We start from the raw sequence: 17,656 nt of genomic DNA on the forward strand, positions 1-17,656 counted from the left end.
TATGCATTGTAATGATAATGCGTGCTGTATAAAGTGTTTTAAATTAAAAAATTCAAATGATAAAAACATAAAAGGCAGTTGAGAATAGTTTTCAATATTATATTATTACGGTGTATATTAGTATTACAATAAGATTTATATTTTAAATACAAGTCACGCCCTTTTATGACCGGCGGCAGTCACAAAATTCACAATCGGTTCAGGCGCGGTTTCAATTAACTACTTCGCCACACTAAAATTTCGAGGTCTTAACTATGCGGGGATGTAAATTATAAAAATTACGTTTTTTTCGGGATAATTTCCGCCTACAAAACTAGCGTATAAAATTTACTTACAAAACATCTAACCCCCATTTCGCACATATGTATGATGATTCTTTGGATTATGTTTAATGAATGGATCTAATTGAGTGTGCCAATGAAAAACTAGTCGTTCCTTTTTGCGTTCAAAACTAAGGCCACGATTTCAAAGACCCCATCTGATGGGGCCGGCAGAAAGAAAGGGTTCGTTTCATGAGTATTTTTTAGCTATTAAAAATCAAGATACGGGCAAAATAATAAGTGTAGCATGTAAGTAAAGAGATTAAGGTCTAGTCTGGAGTCTAGGTGATGTATTCACGATCGCGGCGACGTCGCGTCGTTGTGGCAACTACGACAACAGGCTGTTCTCCCCCATCATCATCGTTTCCGTCCCCGTCTTTGTCCTCGTCATCGTCGTCATCCCCGCCCGTTGAGTTAGACCACTCGGATGCCGTCTGGTTGCTGCCAGTGGCGCTAAACTTTAGGCTACTCGACATGCCAAACGATACAGACAGGGAGGCGCTAAGCGATGAAACATTAACGCCATCCTCATCCTCGAAGGCATCGTCGATATGCAGGTTTTGATGGTGATGGTTCTGGGGCTGGTAGTGATACTGTTGGTAGCGGTGTCACCTGCCTGCGCCCGTCCCCAACAGTAGGGCATAGTCGTCGTTGGATTCAGGAATGGGCGCCGCTGCACTGGCCCCGGGCGCCAGACGCACAAAGTTGCCTGCCGCCCCCGTTTCTCTCTCACGCTCACGCAGATGCAGCGTATCACGTTGACGCGTCGACGGCTGTGAGCCCGTCACATGTAGTTGTTGTTGTTGGTAGTGGTTGCTATTGCTACTGTTGCTATCGTCGGCTATGCCTGCTTGGGGAAATCGAGATTGGGTGTGAGAAGGATGATTGTTTTCGGGTAGAGTGCTTAGCTTGCCCTCATACACGGGCACGATCAGACGGCTCGAGGTGGCGCCATACATGTTACCTGATTGCGACGAGTTGCCCGATTGCTGCTGCTGCTGCTGGTCCTGGCGTTTACTGATCAGATACTCCGATTCGCTGCTGGAACGTCGGGGACTGCGGGCCAGTGGCTGATATGTGCTGCGACCCTGGAAGCGACGACTTAACGTACTACCCACAACGCCCAGATGTTCGGTGACATCCTCCTGCATATCCGAGATGTCCATCATGGATAGGAAGGCCCGGCACCAGCTGTGATTTGGATTGTTCCAGTACTGTGGCGAATTGATGTGGAAGGGGTGATGCGGGAAACTGTAGATGTGCGCCACGGCAGCAATAAACATTTCGATGCAGATGAGAAAATTCTGTGAAGAGATTCATTTTAATATTAGAATTTTTACAAACTCTGAAAGGCAACTTTCACTTTACACATCTGCTTTTTTCAAGAGCATGTTTATTTTTGGCAACTTGGTAAAGAGAAAGTTTTGTTTTATTCACGCATTCGCGATAACGTAGTCGCGGTCGTAAAAACAGGGTCATAAAGGGTTACATGTCTAGAAACTAACCTGCAGAAGCGATGCCAAATTTGTGTCGCCTACATCCGATCCAAAAATATCCTTAATTATGTTATAATACACCAGCACATTGAGAAGCACTCCTTGACTGCAATTGAAGGTCAAAATAAGTAAAAGTATAAATTTGGGAAGCCAGTACTTACAAGAACGAAAAGAACACCACAGCTTTGATGCACAGAAACTTTGGAATGGGTTTCATGGGTTTTAGGTCCTCCTTGTTGGCACGGTAGAACAGCACCAAGCAGTACATTGCCACAAACTGGGAGATATTATTGACGACTACGATGTATGGAAATGCCACGTTACCAGCAAACTCTCCCTCCCCGTACACGCCACACAGCTCACATATTCTAAGAGATAAGGTTAAAATGGATGCGCCATAGAAAGATTCCCGCGGGAAACTCACACTGAGATGAAGGTTGTTATTGGCCTCACAACCGTGTATTGGAGGATGCCGTGCTTGCAGTTGTGGATAAACTCGCGTCCCAGTATCCAAGGTCGCATGCAGCAGAGCGGAAAGAAGTGCGGCACCTGCGGCTTGTACTCCATGGTGGCCTCCAAATCCATGTTGAGATTCAAGTAGTTGAGCAGGTACACCATGAAGTTGTAGATCACATACGCCTCATAGCACTCGCGCAGCGAATCCACGTATATGGAGTGCTTCGGAAAGAAGAGGCCGATCCACTGCATCGAACAGAAAGTATTAGATTTCGATTTTTGATTTTGAGACTTGTGGTCTCAGATTCACGTGACATACTTACCGCGTTCAGGGCGTAGATTGGCACCATCCACAGAATGCGTATAATATGCTTTTGCAGAATGGGTTTTGTGAAATGGATGACGTGTTGGATGATGTGCCATATCGATACGGGCACCGCAGACAGAACGAACAAGCCGCCTATGAGGATGAGCTGATCGTTGCGTTGAAAACCATCCTTCACGGAGTTAACAATAAGCAGTGGCACTACTATAATCGCGAATATGACGTATGTGACGATCAGTAACGGCCGAATCCAGATCCTCCAATCCTCGCAAAACCGGCGCACATCCATGCCACACATCTTCCACCGCACCCACGCAGAAAACGAGACTTGAATTTCCTCTTGCGATAACACAGTTGCCGGATTATTGTATACAGTTGTTGCTTCGTTACTGTAGGCGTTTTCACTGGGCTTCCGAGCCACTCCGTCCGTCCTTTCCGTTCCGTCCCTTCAACTGACAACAAACGAAGTTTACAGGCAACAGCGGTCACACCCACGTTGTCGGCGCATTTTTAGAGCATTACTCCTAGCAGGATAGGCGCCGTTAGCCACAAAATCTCCTAATCGCTGCAATATAATACGTTTAAGCTTCTTTTGTGTCAAAATGCAATTGCAGCGGATAGAGGTGGGGGAATCATCGAAGTTCCTGATAAAGTCTGAATCATCGATATATCGCCCCGAATAAAAACTTTTAAAAATGTTTTTTTTTACTTAAGCTTCCTTCTTTTGTTCAACGTCACTCTTTTTATTATCTACTGAAAACTAACGAATGAACGTCGAAATAAAACTATGACGTTTTAATAATTGAAACTTTATCGATAAAGTTTTCTTATCAAAGCTATCTTTTAAATTTGGTCCCATCACAATTACGCCTGCTACAGTTTTTCAAATATTTTGTTATTAATATTATAATATTAAAGGATTTGTTTTGTTTAGGATAAAATACTCAAATTTATTTATTTTTAAACAACATTGGAGTTGTCCAAGTACAAAATTCACAAAATCAGTAATAATGGAAACTTTTTCTTGGGAAATTTAAACATCCCTTGTAAAATACCCTCATGTAAAAATAAGTGTAATATTACATGGCCAAAATATAATGTTTATAATGACACTGCTTCACAAAAAATAAAATTTTGAAGTATCTTACCCGACTTTCTTTACTGAAATAAGCTTAGAGCGAAGTGACAAGTATCATTTATATTTTGTCAAGAACTTTTAAAAATATTAAGTATTTGAGAGCTCAAAACACGTCATCCAAAACATATCTTGAAAACCGCAAAAAAATACGTATGTATATTAAAAATTTAAAATGGATTTGGTATGGGTTGTAGTTACTTTATTTAACAATTAATCTTACTTTAGGTGATTCATTGGGCCAGCAAATTACCGATGAAATTTGGTGTATATATATATATATATATTTGAATTTTTGATAACCGCTCCATAGGTCTAGTCTGGTTGTTATTCCTCTTTCATTTAAGTGCAAATTTTTGCGGTTTATTTGCAGTGCCCCTGGTTGTCATATATATATAATTTCGGAATAAGTTTAAGATAGTTTTAAAATAATTATACGATATAAAAACAGAGTTGTGCGGGTAGGTCCGTTTAATTGCTGTGATGGTGCAGGAAGAGAATTGCATCGATTTGGTTGCCGGTAAGCATGAAGCGCTTATTGAAGTCATATATCTGGTCTCTGAGCATCTTCTTAAAACTAAGGGTCACCACGCCAGGCACACTCTGATAAAGAGTCGCCAGGTCGCGCAGGGTTCCATAGATGTGGCCCATTTTGACCCACCACTCGATCGGGGATTCGTCAAGTTGGACTACCACTTCGTTGCGGTATCGCTTCAGATCGGTTTCTACTGTACCGTCAACGTCACGTTTTGGAGGGTTCGGGATTTCAGCGATGTCGAAAAGAAGTTCCAGTTCTACAAGAGTATCCAGTTAGTTACAAAGCCGGGGATAAGGGAATCTTTCTTATACTCACTTGACTTTCTGGAACCACTTCCTGTGGGCCGTTCTGCTTTGATGGTGACTGTTGGCGTGGTATTAACTGATGTGGTAGCCGCAGAATCGTTAACCTCACTGCCCCCAGAACTTCCAAAGGTTTTATTGTACTTCTGGGTCAGCATACGAACGCATCTGTCCAGATTATCAATGGTGGTCAGACGGTGGAAGCGGGGATCCAGCAGAGCGGCAGCTGTCAAGTTGTCGTCAGAGATGACATGTGCCTGCAGCACAGAAGCGATGGTCCGCTTAATGTTCATCATCAGTGGATCATCCTGCTCTGCGATTCCCAGTTTCTTGATAAGAATTTTCGATGTAATAGGTGACAGCATGCTGCACAGAGGAATATCCTCGCCACGGAGGGTATCCAAGGCAATCTGAAAGGACACTCAATCAATTAAAATTACTTTGACCCATAAATTCGAGAAGATAACATACCACCAGAGCACTGAGGGCCTCTGTTACGGTCTTGGCGGTCAACACCAGCTGATCCATGTCCTCGGACCAGGAAATGGATTCGGCGAAAAATTTGAGCAGCTCGTACAGCGTCCATGGGAAATGCTCGTTATAGGAAGGTAACTCCGATACCTTGCTACTGATCTCGGCAGAGTGTCGCTGGATAATGTCCTTGACCTGTTCCAAGAGAGTGGCTACTTCCTCGATCTCGAAAACGCGGCGAAGACATTTATCAACAACGGAAACGTAGCACAGCACCACTGGGATATCTATAAAAGACATAATATTTTAGTTAGGACTTTAAATGGATCATATTCCGGTCCACTTACTCTTCTCCCTAAGGTATGTGTGCAGGAAATCCTCGTCATCTTCGTAGTTGACGATGGCCAAGGTACAGTTGGCCAAATAGAAATCTGTCAGTAGATCGTCAAAGACAAGATAATCGGTGTACTCCACAGTTGCGTACAACATGCTTCGCACCGACTGTGTCTCCTCGTCCAGGTAGTGATGGAAGATGCTCAAGAACCGGCGCTGCTCGACATTCACCCACTGCTCGAAGGCGAACGAGAATGGCTTCTCGGACGTAAAGTCGCGAGTGATGTCCCCAATTTCGAGGAACTTCGAGGCGTGCATCTCGCTGATTAGCGAGTCAATCTTCTCTGCTTCCGGCATAGGAGTAGAACCTCCCATAGCCAGGCGCACAAAATCGCTGAAGCCGGGGTCGTACAGAGAGTCTACAGTACGCAGATCCTTGATTATGATGTCAGTTAGAGCCTCTGCCAAGTTGGCAATTTGTGTTGACACATATCCACCGTCCTCGTGCTTGACCGCCCGTAACTGCTGTAGGGCGGATGATGGAGTGGCCACCTTACGTTTGCGGACGAATTTTGGCTCCATGGACACCATGCGCTCCTCCTCTTCCACCAAATTATCCGCCTCATCGTATGTAAACGGCACCATAGTCTCATACAGCATGGTCTGTGAAGAGGCATCCTCCTCCGCTTGCATGGCAGCTGTGGCCGCTGCGGCCTCATCATCGTCATCAGAGGCGTTGTCGTGATTGCGGTTGTTTATGAACTCCAACTTGACCCGGCGAGAGGATACGTTCCGCTTGGACAGAGGCGGATGGGTGAGGTTGCGCGGAGTCTTGCGAGGCGGCACCTGGATATCGTGCTCCTGGCATAGCTCCTTGAACAGATCTTTGTGGCGGTGCTGGAGATGGGCCCGTAGGTTGGTAGTGTTGCCGTGGTTGGTCAGAACCTTGTGGCACTTAATACAGACAACATTCTGCTTGGTGATTACCTCGTTGTTGTCGTTCGAGGGGAAACCGAAGAAGCGCCAGTAAACACTCTTCATCTTCGGCGAGTACAGTTTGGAAAAATTCAACGCCGACACATCTTCGTACTTGATGTCGCTGAGCCGTACGTCGGCGACAGGCGAGGGGGACACCTCTTCACTCATTTCGAATTGCTCCTGGATAATAAGAAACCGCCTGTTGTTTTGATTGGGTTTCAGAATCGACTACGATTGGCTTTCGATGCAGAAATACCGCGCAATTTTCCGATTATAGATAGATCGTCAATAGTTTTTATCTGTATCAAAAAGTACAGTTCAGAGTTGCCACGCGACAGCACAGTCAATCGATAAGGCATTAACCACCAATAAATGCTTAAAATGCTCTCGTTTGTCTTTAACTTGCTTTTTAATCACTCCTTGAACATTAGGGCAGCGTTTTCACACATTAATTGCTTAATTCGACAGGAATTAATGTGAATTCGTGAAAACTCTTTGTAACACTGATTGCATCACCAATCGATAGCTGGGGAAATTTCGTTGTCGACACTGGGAATTTTTCGAGGGAAATTTTCGTTGATTCTACGACGTGAAGTTGGTTGCGATTTCCTTTTTGATTCGTTTTTGGGAAGAAAAGGTGTGTGAGAATTTGTGCGTCTCGAATTTTATCGAAAATAAGCTTTAAATGGGAATGAAATTAATGAATCGCATGTGCAATGTGTGCTGGACATTGGGGGATATGTGTTGTAATCCATAAATGGTGCAAAATGTGGTTTATTCACGACTAAAACAATAAAATTGTCCAGCCACGTGGGATAAGGTTATGCCGCATACACACACTTGCAAACAAACATTTACCAATTGGATTGTTTTTATAATGCTCGTTTTTGGTGTTCTCTTGTGTTGCAGCCAATCTAATCCGCCAAGATGGGTAAGGGTAACAATATGATTCCAAACCAGCACTACCACAAATGGTGGCAGCGCCATGTGAAGACCTGGTTCAACCAGCCCGCGCGCAAGCTCCGCAGGCACCAGAACCGCGTCAAGAAGGCTAAGGCCGTCTTCCCCCGCCCTGCCAGCGGTCCTCTGCGCCCAGTGGTCCGTTGCCCCACCATCCGCTACCACACAAAGCTGCGTGCTGGCCGTGGATTCACTCTGGAGGAGCTGAAGGTAAGTGCGGAAACAGAAACATCGTTCCGACCACTAACCCTCCACTTTTCTTAAACCCTCAGGGTGCTGGCATTAGCGCTGGATTCGCCAAGACCATCGGCATTTCTGTGGACCGTAGGCGCAAGAACAAATCTCTGGAGTCGCGTCAGCGCAACATCCAGCGCCTGAAGGAGTACCGCAGCAAGCTGATCCTGTTCCCCATCAACGAGAAGAAGATTCGCAAGGGCGAGTCCTCCCTCGAGGAGTGCAAGCTGGCTACCCAGCTTAAGGGTCCCATCATGCCCATCAAGAACGAACAGCCCGCTGTGGTTGAATTCCGTGATGTCACCAAGGACGAGAAGAAGTTCCAGGCTTTCGCTACCCTGCGCAAGGTATGTTTTACGCTTATAAAAAGATATAGAGCCGTAATTCTAACTATTTGTCATAATTCCAGGCTCGTACTGATGCTCGTTTGGTTGGCATTCGCGCTAAGAAGGCTAAGGAGGCCGCTGAGAGCGAAGATGCCGCCAAGGGAGATCCCAAGAAGGCCAAGAAGTAAACTGCATCTAGACCTGATAATTCTGTCTTTAACAACAACCAGAATAAAATATTAGTTTTTTCATAAACGTGAATTTTTGTCGGCCTTTGTTTTTGTGTTTCTAGTAATATGGTGGATTTATATTTTATCGATAGTTCACTATCGATAGTAGTTTGGCGCGAGTTTGAATGTTAGAAAAGTGAAGTCTAGCACAATTTCTATGAGGATGAAATTATTTGTTTTAACTCGAAGTAATTATTAAAAAATAAATTATTTCTTAGTTTTAATAGGCAGATTATAAAACTTTTAAATTTGAAAAGTACAAATAACTCGAGTTGTAGGAAACTAAAATCTTTGAACAAGATTTAGGATTTTTATTTAAATTTTCGCCATATTTTTTTACCAAAAAATTATGAATACAGTTATTTTTTAAATCTAAATATTATCCCAGTTGCAACAAGAGCTTCTCTTTCCCATAAGTACTTCCATGAGAACAAAATTTATCAATTCCGTAACGTTGAACTCAAGATTAGCGTATTTGCACTTGAAGCGCAAATATTAATTGAGGTTGTCACCCCGAATTCTCTTTCCATATGCCAGTAATTGAGGTAAGCCGCACTCGGTTCGAGTCCAAATCTGACCATATTCATATGGGTGGTACATATGTATGCAAAACCATAACTCCTTCAATGGATGGACAAAAAAAGGGTTGCATGTTCTCAACAAAATGCGACAAGCCAATTCAATTACCCGGTGGTGCAGCAGCATCCAGACTCCGATCCAGATCCAGATCTAAATCCAATCCTCCGACCCGACACGACCCGCACCTTGAACCTTGTTTATGCACTTCACTGATTTTTATTTCACTTAACCTTGTTTGTGGCTCTTCTCCGAAATGGAGGGGGAGAAAATGGGATAAACCCGTGGAGGGGGCAGAAAATGCCTGTTTCGGTGTCGTGTCAACTGCATTCAAATTTTTATTATTGAAATTTATGAGCACAAAAGTGATTTTCCTCATAGTTTTTCCGGCTGCCCAATGCCACCCCTCAACAATTTTTTTTGTGGCTTTCCTTCTTGCTGATTGTTTCTTTTTTCCGTTTTTCCTTTGTTACGACTGTTGTTTATGGGCCATGCTGGTGGCTACCGGAGAGGGTAGGGCGGGTCGAGATCTGGGGTGGTGTTACGGGGGCAGTGGTTGAATCCTCGGAAACTGCTCGTCCGTAATTGGCAATTGTTTTTCTATTTTTGTGTGTCACCTTTCGTGGCGACAGTTGCCGCCGAAACTTTTTTGCAACATGTGCGCCAGGACGACAAATCAAATGCAGATTTACTTTGCGGTTCATTTGAATGAAGGATCCGTATGGAGGGGTAGTTAACACAGTGGAAAATCATACAATAATTTTATACGAAAAAAAGGATATAAAAAAGTGTATAGGGAACACAAAAGCCAGAGAATATTGTTTTGATAATAAATAATCATAATAAAGTTTCAAATAACAAAACTTTTACTAGCCTTTTTTTCAGTATAGTAACTTTTCTGACGAAGATGGAAATTTAATTTAACACTTTCCTTCGCACAATTGCACTTCAATTTCGTTTTTATTGTAAAATCGATTTGCTGTTATATGCATCTAAAAAACCGGTGATTTTCCAGCATAATTGATGCCAGGTCACCCAACACCCCCTTTTCATTGCCAGTGGGTTAATCTGCATATGGGATGTGATTGCTTCGCAAGAAATGTCCTTGCAATCGATCTAAAAGTGTGTACTTTTCTGTACCTACTTAGTATATGCGTAGGTTTATGGGTTTCTCTGTCTGCACCGTAAACGCAATCAGTGCTTAATGATCCATAGAGCTATTGGATTAGTGCCCGCCTGCTGTCGCCTGAAGGGAAACTACCAGGATGAAGGGATTGCTGGAATAGCAGGAGCCGATACATTTGAAGGACATGCCGCATGAGCAGCTAATGCGGCTGATAGGCCATCAATTAAAGGCATATGCAAATCTTTTACAAAATTCACAGTTGATAAAAAAAATAAACACAAAAAAGTATTTTATCACAAAAAATAGACAAAAAATTTAAAAAAAAAATTTTTTGTCTCAGGATTTTGATGCAGAATGGTGGCAAATCGATCCAGAAATCGTTTAAGGTACTCCGCTTGAGAATCGGATGAGAATTGGGGAAGATGTAGCTATCCGTGTGGACCCTCTAGGGGAAAACCTCATTTTCAAGGGATCCATCACGAAAAATGGACAAAAAATTTAAAAAATATTTTGTCTCAGGACTTTGATGCAGAATGGTGGCAAATCGATCCAGAAATCGTTTAAGGTACTCCGCTTGAGAATCGGATGAGAATTGGGGAAGATGTAGCTATCCGTGTGGACCCTCTAGGGGAAAACCTCATTTTCAAGGGATCCATCACGAAAAATGGACAAAAAATTTAAAAAATATTTTTTCTCAGGATTTTAATGCAGAATGGTGGCAAATCGATCCAGAAATCGTTTAAGGTACTCCGCTTGAGAATCGGATGAGAATTGGGGAAGATATAGCTATCCCTGTCGACCCTATAGGGGAAAACCTCATTTTCAAGGGATCCATCACGAAAAATGGACAAAAAATTTAAAAAATATTTTTTCTCAGGATTTTAATGCAGAATGGTGGCAAATCGATCCAGAAATCGTTTAAGGTACTCCGCTTGAGAATCGGATGAGAATTGGGGAAGATGTAGCTATCCGTGTGGACCCTCTAGGGGAAAACCTCATTTTCAAGGGATCCATCACGAAAAATGGACAAAAAATTTAAAAAATATTTTGTCTCAGGACTTTGATGCAGAATGGTGGCAAATCGATCCAGAAATCGTTTAAGGTACTCCGCTTGAGAATCGGATGAGAATTGGGGAAGATGTAGCTATCCGTGTGGACCCTCTAGGGGAAAACCTCATTTTCAAGGGATCCATCACGAAAAATGGACAAAAAATTTAAAACATATTTTGTCGCAGGATTTTAATGCAGAATGGTGTCAAATTGATCCAGAAATCGTTTAAGGTACTCCGCTTGAGAATCGGATGAGAATTGGGGAAGATATAGCTATCCCTGTCGACCCTATAGGGGAAAACCTCATTTTCAAGGGATCCATCACGAAAAATGGACAAAAAATTTAAAAAATATTTTTTCTCAGGATTTTAATGCAGAATGGTGGCAAATCGATCCAGAAATCGTTTAAGGTACTCCGCTTGAGAATCGGATGAGAATTGGGGAAGATGTAGCTATCCGTTTGGACCCTCTAGGGGAAAACCTCATTTTCAAGGGATCCATCACGAAAAATGTACAAAAAATTTAAAAAATATTTTGTCTCAGGATTTTGATGCAGAATGGTGGCAAATCGATCCAGAAATCGTTTAAGGTACTCCGCTTGAGAATCGGGTGAGAATTGGGGAAGATATAGCTATCCCTGTGGACCCTATAGGGGAAAACCTCATTTTCAAGGGATCCATCACGAAAAATGGACAAAAAATCTAAAAAATATGTTGTCTCAGGATTTTGTTGCAGAATGGTGGCAAATCGATCCAGAAATCGTTTAAGGTACTCCGCTTGAGAATCGGATGAGAATTGGGGAAGATATAGCTATCCCTGTCGACCCTATAGGGGAAAACCTCATTTTCAAGGGATCCATCACGAAAAATGGACAAAAAATCTAAAAAATATGTTGTCTCAGGATTTTGATGCAGAATGGTGGCAAATCGATCCAGAAATCGTTTAAGGTACTCCGCTTGAGAATCGGATAAGAATTGGGGAAGATATAGCTATCCCTGTGGACCCTATAGGACCCTATAGGGGAAAATCCCATGTTCAAGGGATCCCATCACGAAAAATGGACAAAAAATCTAAAAAATATTTTGTCTCAGGATTTTGATGCAGAATGGTGGCAAATCAATTCAGAAATCGTTTAAGGTACTCCGCTTGAGAATCGGAGAATTGGCGAAGATATAGCTATCCCTGTGGGCCATATAGGGGAAAACACCATTTTAAGGTACTCTGCTTGAGAATCGGATGAAACTTTCCTTTCTTGTTTTTTATAAAATTTTTATTAGAAAAAAAAATTAAAAAATATTGTATGAACATTACTGAAACTAAAGCAGGAAACTTGTGTGATTAGCGTAACATTTTTAGATGGATCCTCACAAAAAAAGAGAACCTCCTGTCCCATCAATTTTGTTCCTTTGTAATTCATATCCGTTTAATTTGGTAGGCTATTCAGAGTTCACTGTTTACTTACTCCCCTAAATCTGAGCACACAATAAAATGCTTATTATTTTTCCATAAAAAACCACCCAAAAAACCAAACAAATTAATCAAATATGCAAATACGGGGGTTCGTCCCATATTTTCACGCATCATCTATCAAAAATTGGCACGCCATAAAAAGCGCAAGCGAATGCAAATCCAAGGACCCTCATAGGACGATGTGTTTTTTCATACCACTTGGTTCGATTATGAGATCAATAGAGGGGAGCACGATCCTGGCAAAACAAATCGTAAAAAAGGCAAATTGCAAATTGCATTGGGCGCGAAATATCAAAATCGAATTAGAATCACAATGGGCTGCGAAAAATTTCGCATATGCAAATAATAATTGCCGGAAAATATGCAAATGAGGTGCCATGGAAAGCGAGGGATGTGGGGTGGTACCCCGTGGAAAATTGAAAATTGCACAGACAAGGCTGTGAATTGAGCACTTGAAACATTTTGCAATTTTTCACCATCTTTCAACGAGTTGAATGTCCTTTAAGCGGCCTCGAGCCGGGCCTCTTTTTGTGGGTATGCGTGTGCGGCTGGAATATAACAATATCCAAGCCAAGCCCGAAACCCTTTAGGCCCTGGGCCAAAATCAATTAGCATTTTGGGGCCAGTGGGCGTGACGCTGAACAATAACAGCTCCAACAACAACCAGAATAATAATGCACAGAGTTGGACAGGGGCCACCACAAAATTGCTAAATGTTGCATGCCACAACACTTTAATGGCGGAAGGATGTCTGAAAGTGTGGTTTGAATTATTGATTTGACAATGTATTAAAGGTCTATGGTTTTTGAAATTTATGTCTGTGAGCTTTGAACTCTGTCAAATAGGTCGAATTTTGAAATATGGTTTACCACAAAATTTATTAAACCTCTATCCTAAAGCTAGACAGAGTTCAAATTATTAAACTTAAATTAAATTACCCCAAAAAAAAAGTTCAAATATGTTCAAGTGCTTGTCATGTACAGTCTGCCTGAGACTTTAAACAATTTCAATTTTCCCAGAGTCCAGATTGCAGAGTCCTTCAAGCAAAAAACAATTACGCAACTGTCCAAAAGCAACAAAAATGAAAGTCCTGTAGCCCAGTTTATCGCATAATCAAGTGCAGACAACAGATTTGAATTTTTTACTGAAAAACACATGTTAGAAAATTGTCCAGGGAGTCCTGGCCGAACCTGACCCTTCCGGGTGGAACATTTAAATGTCAGGTCGGATGGGCTTTAAAATCAAGTGGCTGTGTGTAATGCGATATTTAAATTTCATCCAAAAAATGGTGCGTAAAAAAAAAACGGTCAGATTTGTATGGGAAATAGATACTCTCTCCGGGGGATGGCTAAACCTGCTAATGTGAATACAATAGAGCTACTTGAAGCGATCTGGGATCGTTTACTCACGCCACCGCAGCAAAAACCGCAGAACAACCCCTGTACTCCGATGGGCCGATGCCCAACCCCTTCAATGAAACCGCCAAAAAAAAAAGGTCGTCTGACTTTCAATTAATCAAATTATCGCGCGCCTCGGGGGTTGGCACTCAATCGAGCCTGGGGTGGGGTGGCATGGCACTTGAAAATTGCAGATGCGGGGACAAACATTTGTCCACTTTTTGCAATTTGTACAGGTCAACCTACAGGATACAAGGATACTGGATTTAGTTACTGGAAAATTTTGAAATAATTGTTGTTGTTTGTCGCGTGTTTTGTGCACGCCACTGGGAACATCAATAAATTGTCAAAATCTGTCAAAATTTTTAATGACTGTGTGACGGTTAATAGCTGGAGAATCGATTTGTTCAAGTCGGCCCATCTATTGCGATTGAGTTTGCCAATTTTTTTTTTTTAAGGACATTGCGGACATTTTTATGAATTGCTCTTCTGGACAAACAATCGAATCTCTGATTTAACGATGAGGGAGCATTTTAGAGTTTTTAACGTCATGCGGTTATATTTCATCCATTTCTAAAAAGTGAAAAAACAAACATGTGTTTGATGGACTTGGAATATAATGGTAGAAATCTATCCATATTTATAATTTTTTTTTAGCGTTTAAAAATGTATCTTTCAGTACCCGGACACTATAGCTTTCTTTTCACCAAACCGCAATCTCCGAAACTTTCGCACCTGTGTGAGATGTCTGAGAAACCTCAGATGCTGACAGGACTCTGCCTACACAGGACACACCACCACCACAAGGACGATTATCATATCCCAGAGAAGCTCTAACCCTTTGGTTTAATTGCAGTAGGTATATCATGGAATAAACTCCGCCTGGCAGTCAATGGTTGTAAAAAATGCATAAATTATCGTAACTGTAACAGTCGACCATGTTTCAGTTCATTAGGGGACAGTTTCGACCTTAACCCTTCCGCGAGAACCTTGTTTTTCCCGGACATATGCAAAATAATGTCGCGTCATTAGTGGCATGGCCAGGATTGGGAAAGGGTTGCAAGTGGGGCACGTGTCGAGCCAAATCAGAGGATGTGGACTGCTATCCTGTTTTTCATAGATTTGCATATGTTGATTTTCACAGAATCATGTGAATTAGATTTCCGGGGTTTAGTGTTTTCACTCCGACAGGTCAAAGGATTCGGGGCAAGTGCAAAAGAGTCGAGCCATGTTCTTGTCTCTAAATAATAAAGCTAAGCACAGTTTATAGAATTTCCTTTAAATTAGTTTTTATGATGTTCCCAAATAAATATCCCAAATGTTTCTCGCAAAAATCTCTCCTATTTTTGATGCTCCGCCTCAAAATCTTTAACCTTACCGCCTCCTGTTCTCAGACAGCAACTTTTTCCCACACAAAAAATATGTTGACCTTGTTAAGTTTTGGCAAAATAACCAGCGAATCGGCGATCCATCTGCACAAGGCCAGATACCTTCTGGAGCCTGGAGAGGAGGCGAGGTGGCCGAAGACTCTCTTGAAGACTTGGACAGGTACTCACGCTTTATCCACTCATAAGTCACGGCTTCGTTTTCCAGCCAGGGCACCCATAAATCAGCTCCTCATATAGGTCTGCCTCGCATATCTCTAATAATGATATCACAGACCGCACTCTCCGGGATACCGCATCCAGATACTCCCTCGGTCTCGACAAATCGGATGACTTTTCTCAGGCCCTTTCCCTTTTAACAGCCTTAGCTGGCGATGCATCGTGACACCATCCCGTCTCCACCTCCATTTGCGAGCCCATTTGCAACTTCTGCAGATGCTACGTGCAGTTGGGGGAATCTCCTCAAAGGTCTCTGCCTTCTTTTTCAGCACCCACGATGTGGTTTTTACACTCGAATAAATTAACTAAAAGTTTGAACATTTTATGATTTATAAATAAAAAACAAACTTCTTTTCTTAGACGATATATACCCGATCTCCCTTTAATGGGGATGCCAAATTAAGACATACTGCAATGCCGATGTCTTGGGCAATATATGCCCAATCCTTAAGCGTATCACCCTAAAAGTTTTGAGACAAATTCCCCATTAAGCTACATCAAAGCCTAAAAACATTAAATTTTTTCGAATTTTTATAAATTTTTCTATAGGACCCCCTTTAAAAAATGAAAATGAAAAAATGTGAAGATGTCGAAAAAGCCACACTTGGATTGTCCATATCTTGGACGATATGAACCCGATCCTTGAGCTTAAAATCTTAAAAGGTTCGTTGATAAATTCGCCATTAATCTACATCACATAATATTTTTTAGAATTTTTATACATTTTTCTATACCCCCTTTAAAAAATGTAGAATGTGAGGATGTCGAAAAAGCCACACTTTGATTGCCCATATAATGGCCAATATATACTCGATCCATGAGCGGAATTCATTTAAAGATTTGTAGCTGTATTCCCCATTAGACTGCATCAAAATATAAGAACATTTGTAAAATTTTTATACATTTTTCTATAGGACTCCTTTAAAATGGATTCGGCGTGGGGTTTTTGTTGAAGTGTTTTCCTCACTGCCTTGTATTTTTAAGATAAGCCGTACTACCGATTAGAAGCCTATAGAAATTCTCAGATAAAGTATTTATCAGTATTCGTTTTCTTCAATAAAAAAAGAACAACTAAAAAATTGATCCCCCAGATTTGATAAAACGATCAAAACTAATACCAGGCAAAAGTATCCGGAGAGGACATATCGTCGTGCTTACTATAAAAGCTCAGTAATGCTGCGACAACGATAATGCAGATGGTAATAATGATGATCATCAAGCGGCGATGTGATTGAAACAAAACATCTTATTATTACCTTCGACCGGTCGAAGGAACGACCCCGTGCGACCTCAAGGTAAAAACGGGCAAAAAATAAAAAAAAAAGAAAAATCACAAAGAGTGCGCAAAATAATTCCCACGCTCAGTGGCCAGAGGCAGCCTTTTGTCGTCGTTTCCATCTCCTTGGCTCCACCATCACATCATCATCATCATCATTATGGTCATCATTATCATCATCACGGTTGTATTCTTCTTGCCGGTTCCTGCCATATAAGGCAACGTCCTTCCAAACGCCCCCTGCCCGGCCCCAAAGGAGTTTCTTGAAATTCTGCGCCTCTTTCTTTTCTTTTCTTTTTGTAACTTTTTGGGTTTTTTGTTTATATTTTTATTTTCTTTTTTTTTTTGGGATGGTAGGCTGGTCTGAAGTTTTTTGTGATTGATTTCACTTTGCCCCCCACCCCAGAGCTCAACCGGCGAACACAATTTCTTAACTTTCACAGCTCATTGAGCTTGAAAAGTCACTCACACGGGGTCAGGTTGACAATTGACAGGTATCAAGTGGTTAGGTCGCATAATTATAGTTTTTAGTGGTGCGGAAAATGTGAGCCAAGGATGAGAGTTCTGGATGCTACATTTGGCACTTATAGAAGGGTATACACAGAAAATAATAGGGAAAAATAATGGCAATCCTGGATTAAGATAGCTATCTATGTAGGTATCAGCTCAAAGATATCAAGCTTGAAAGAGACATCCTTTATATAACAAATATCGTATATAATAAACCACTTAAGTCTATACTTTACCTTTAAAATATCTTAATACTCTTCATAATAATTGAAATTACCTTAAATAATAGCTATATTTTGACTTAAAGAGTTTCATTAACATAATTGTTTTTTGTGTAAAAGTTTAAGTGTGCTGGTCCTGAGACTGCCATCAGGTTAATGATTGTGGGTAACCAAAGTAACCACAAAAATTGTATCATCCCCGTCCTCCGTCTCCAGCACTCTCCTCTAATCAAAGCTTTTGCCCATTGAGCCAGATTATTTTACATTTCATTAATGTGCCGAAAAAAAAGGGAAATACTTTCAATGAAAGCGTCTCCCAGGG

At 41.6% G+C, this 17,656-nt stretch overlaps 3 protein-coding genes across 4 annotated transcripts; 1 reads left to right on the forward strand and 2 right to left on the reverse strand.

The window, feature by feature from the left end:
• Positions 1-85: 85 nt before the first annotated feature.
• Positions 86-3,230, reverse strand: LOC108124501 (transmembrane protein 184C). 2 transcript variants are annotated; one of them, XM_017240221.3, is made up of 6 exons: positions 2,596-3,227; positions 2,241-2,518; positions 1,978-2,184; positions 1,826-1,922; positions 1,285-1,624; positions 86-1,167 (listed from the first exon to the last, which is right to left on the reverse strand). In XM_017240221.3, exons 1-6 carry the CDS (start codon positions 2,893-2,895, stop codon positions 929-931), a joined length of 1,461 nt encoding a protein of 486 aa, XP_017095710.3. In that variant the 5' UTR covers positions 2,896-3,227; the 3' UTR covers positions 86-928. The 2 variants fall into 2 exon arrangements, with proteins under 2 accessions (XP_017095710.3, XP_043068606.2); XM_043212671.2 differs by having other exon boundaries at positions 86-1,624; positions 2,596-3,230.
• Positions 3,231-3,977: 747 nt separating this feature from the next.
• Dref (DNA replication-related element factor) lies at positions 3,978-6,858 on the reverse strand. The gene is made up of 4 exons (XM_017240299.3): positions 5,391-6,858; positions 5,044-5,330; positions 4,586-4,982; positions 3,978-4,526 (listed from the first exon to the last, which is right to left on the reverse strand). The coding sequence occupies exons 1-4, from the start codon at positions 6,520-6,522 to the stop codon at positions 4,204-4,206; spliced, it is 2,139 nt and encodes a 712-aa protein (XP_017095788.2). The 5' UTR covers positions 6,523-6,858; the 3' UTR covers positions 3,978-4,203.
• On the forward strand, positions 6,853-8,135 carry RpL13 (ribosomal protein L13). Its single transcript, XM_017240300.3, has 4 exons — positions 6,853-6,991; positions 7,264-7,524; positions 7,587-7,895; positions 7,958-8,135. The coding sequence occupies exons 2-4, from the start codon at positions 7,282-7,284 to the stop codon at positions 8,060-8,062; spliced, it is 657 nt and encodes a 218-aa protein (XP_017095789.1). The 5' UTR covers positions 6,853-6,991; positions 7,264-7,281; the 3' UTR covers positions 8,063-8,135.
• The last annotated feature ends 9,521 nt before the right edge of the window (positions 8,136-17,656 follow it).

Source organism: Drosophila bipectinata, chromosome 2L (genome assembly GCF_030179905.1).
Source record: "Drosophila bipectinata strain 14024-0381.07 chromosome 2L, DbipHiC1v2, whole genome shotgun sequence".
In the NCBI taxonomy this organism is placed as follows: Eukaryota; Metazoa; Arthropoda; class Insecta; order Diptera; family Drosophilidae; genus Drosophila; species Drosophila bipectinata.

What these genes read in the sequence shown, in the direction of transcription:
- LOC108124501 (XM_043212671.2), bottom strand. Translation starts at nt 2,895, where the DNA reads ATGTGTGGCATGGATGTGCGCCGGTTTTGCGAGGATTGGAGGATCTGG. An exon ending in CAATCTACGCCCTGAACGCG is followed by an intron (nt 2,519 to 2,595) that starts GTAAGTATGTCA and finishes TGTTCGATGCAG; the next exon opens with TGGATCGGCCTCTTCTTTCC. An exon ending in ATTTGGCATCGCTTCTGCAG is followed by an intron (nt 1,625 to 1,825) that starts GTTAGTTTCTAG and finishes ATCTCTTCACAG; the next exon opens with AATTTTCTCATCTGCATCGA.
- RpL13 (XM_017240300.3), top strand. Translation starts at nt 7,282, where the DNA reads ATGGGTAAGGGTAACAATATGATTCCAAACCAGCACTACCACAAATGG. An exon ending in TCACTCTGGAGGAGCTGAAG is followed by an intron (nt 7,525 to 7,586) that starts GTAAGTGCGGAA and finishes TTAAACCCTCAG; the next exon opens with GGTGCTGGCATTAGCGCTGG. An exon ending in CTTTCGCTACCCTGCGCAAG is followed by an intron (nt 7,896 to 7,957) that starts GTATGTTTTACG and finishes TCATAATTCCAG; the next exon opens with GCTCGTACTGATGCTCGTTT.
- Dref (XM_017240299.3), bottom strand. Translation starts at nt 6,522, where the DNA reads ATGAGTGAAGAGGTGTCCCCCTCGCCTGTCGCCGACGTACGGCTCAGC. An exon ending in AGGCCCTCAGTGCTCTGGTG is followed by an intron (nt 4,983 to 5,043) that starts GTATGTTATCTT and finishes GTGTCCTTTCAG; the next exon opens with ATTGCCTTGGATACCCTCCG. An exon ending in AAGTGGTTCCAGAAAGTCAA is followed by an intron (nt 4,527 to 4,585) that starts GTGAGTATAAGA and finishes ATACTCTTGTAG; the next exon opens with AACTGGAACTTCTTTTCGAC.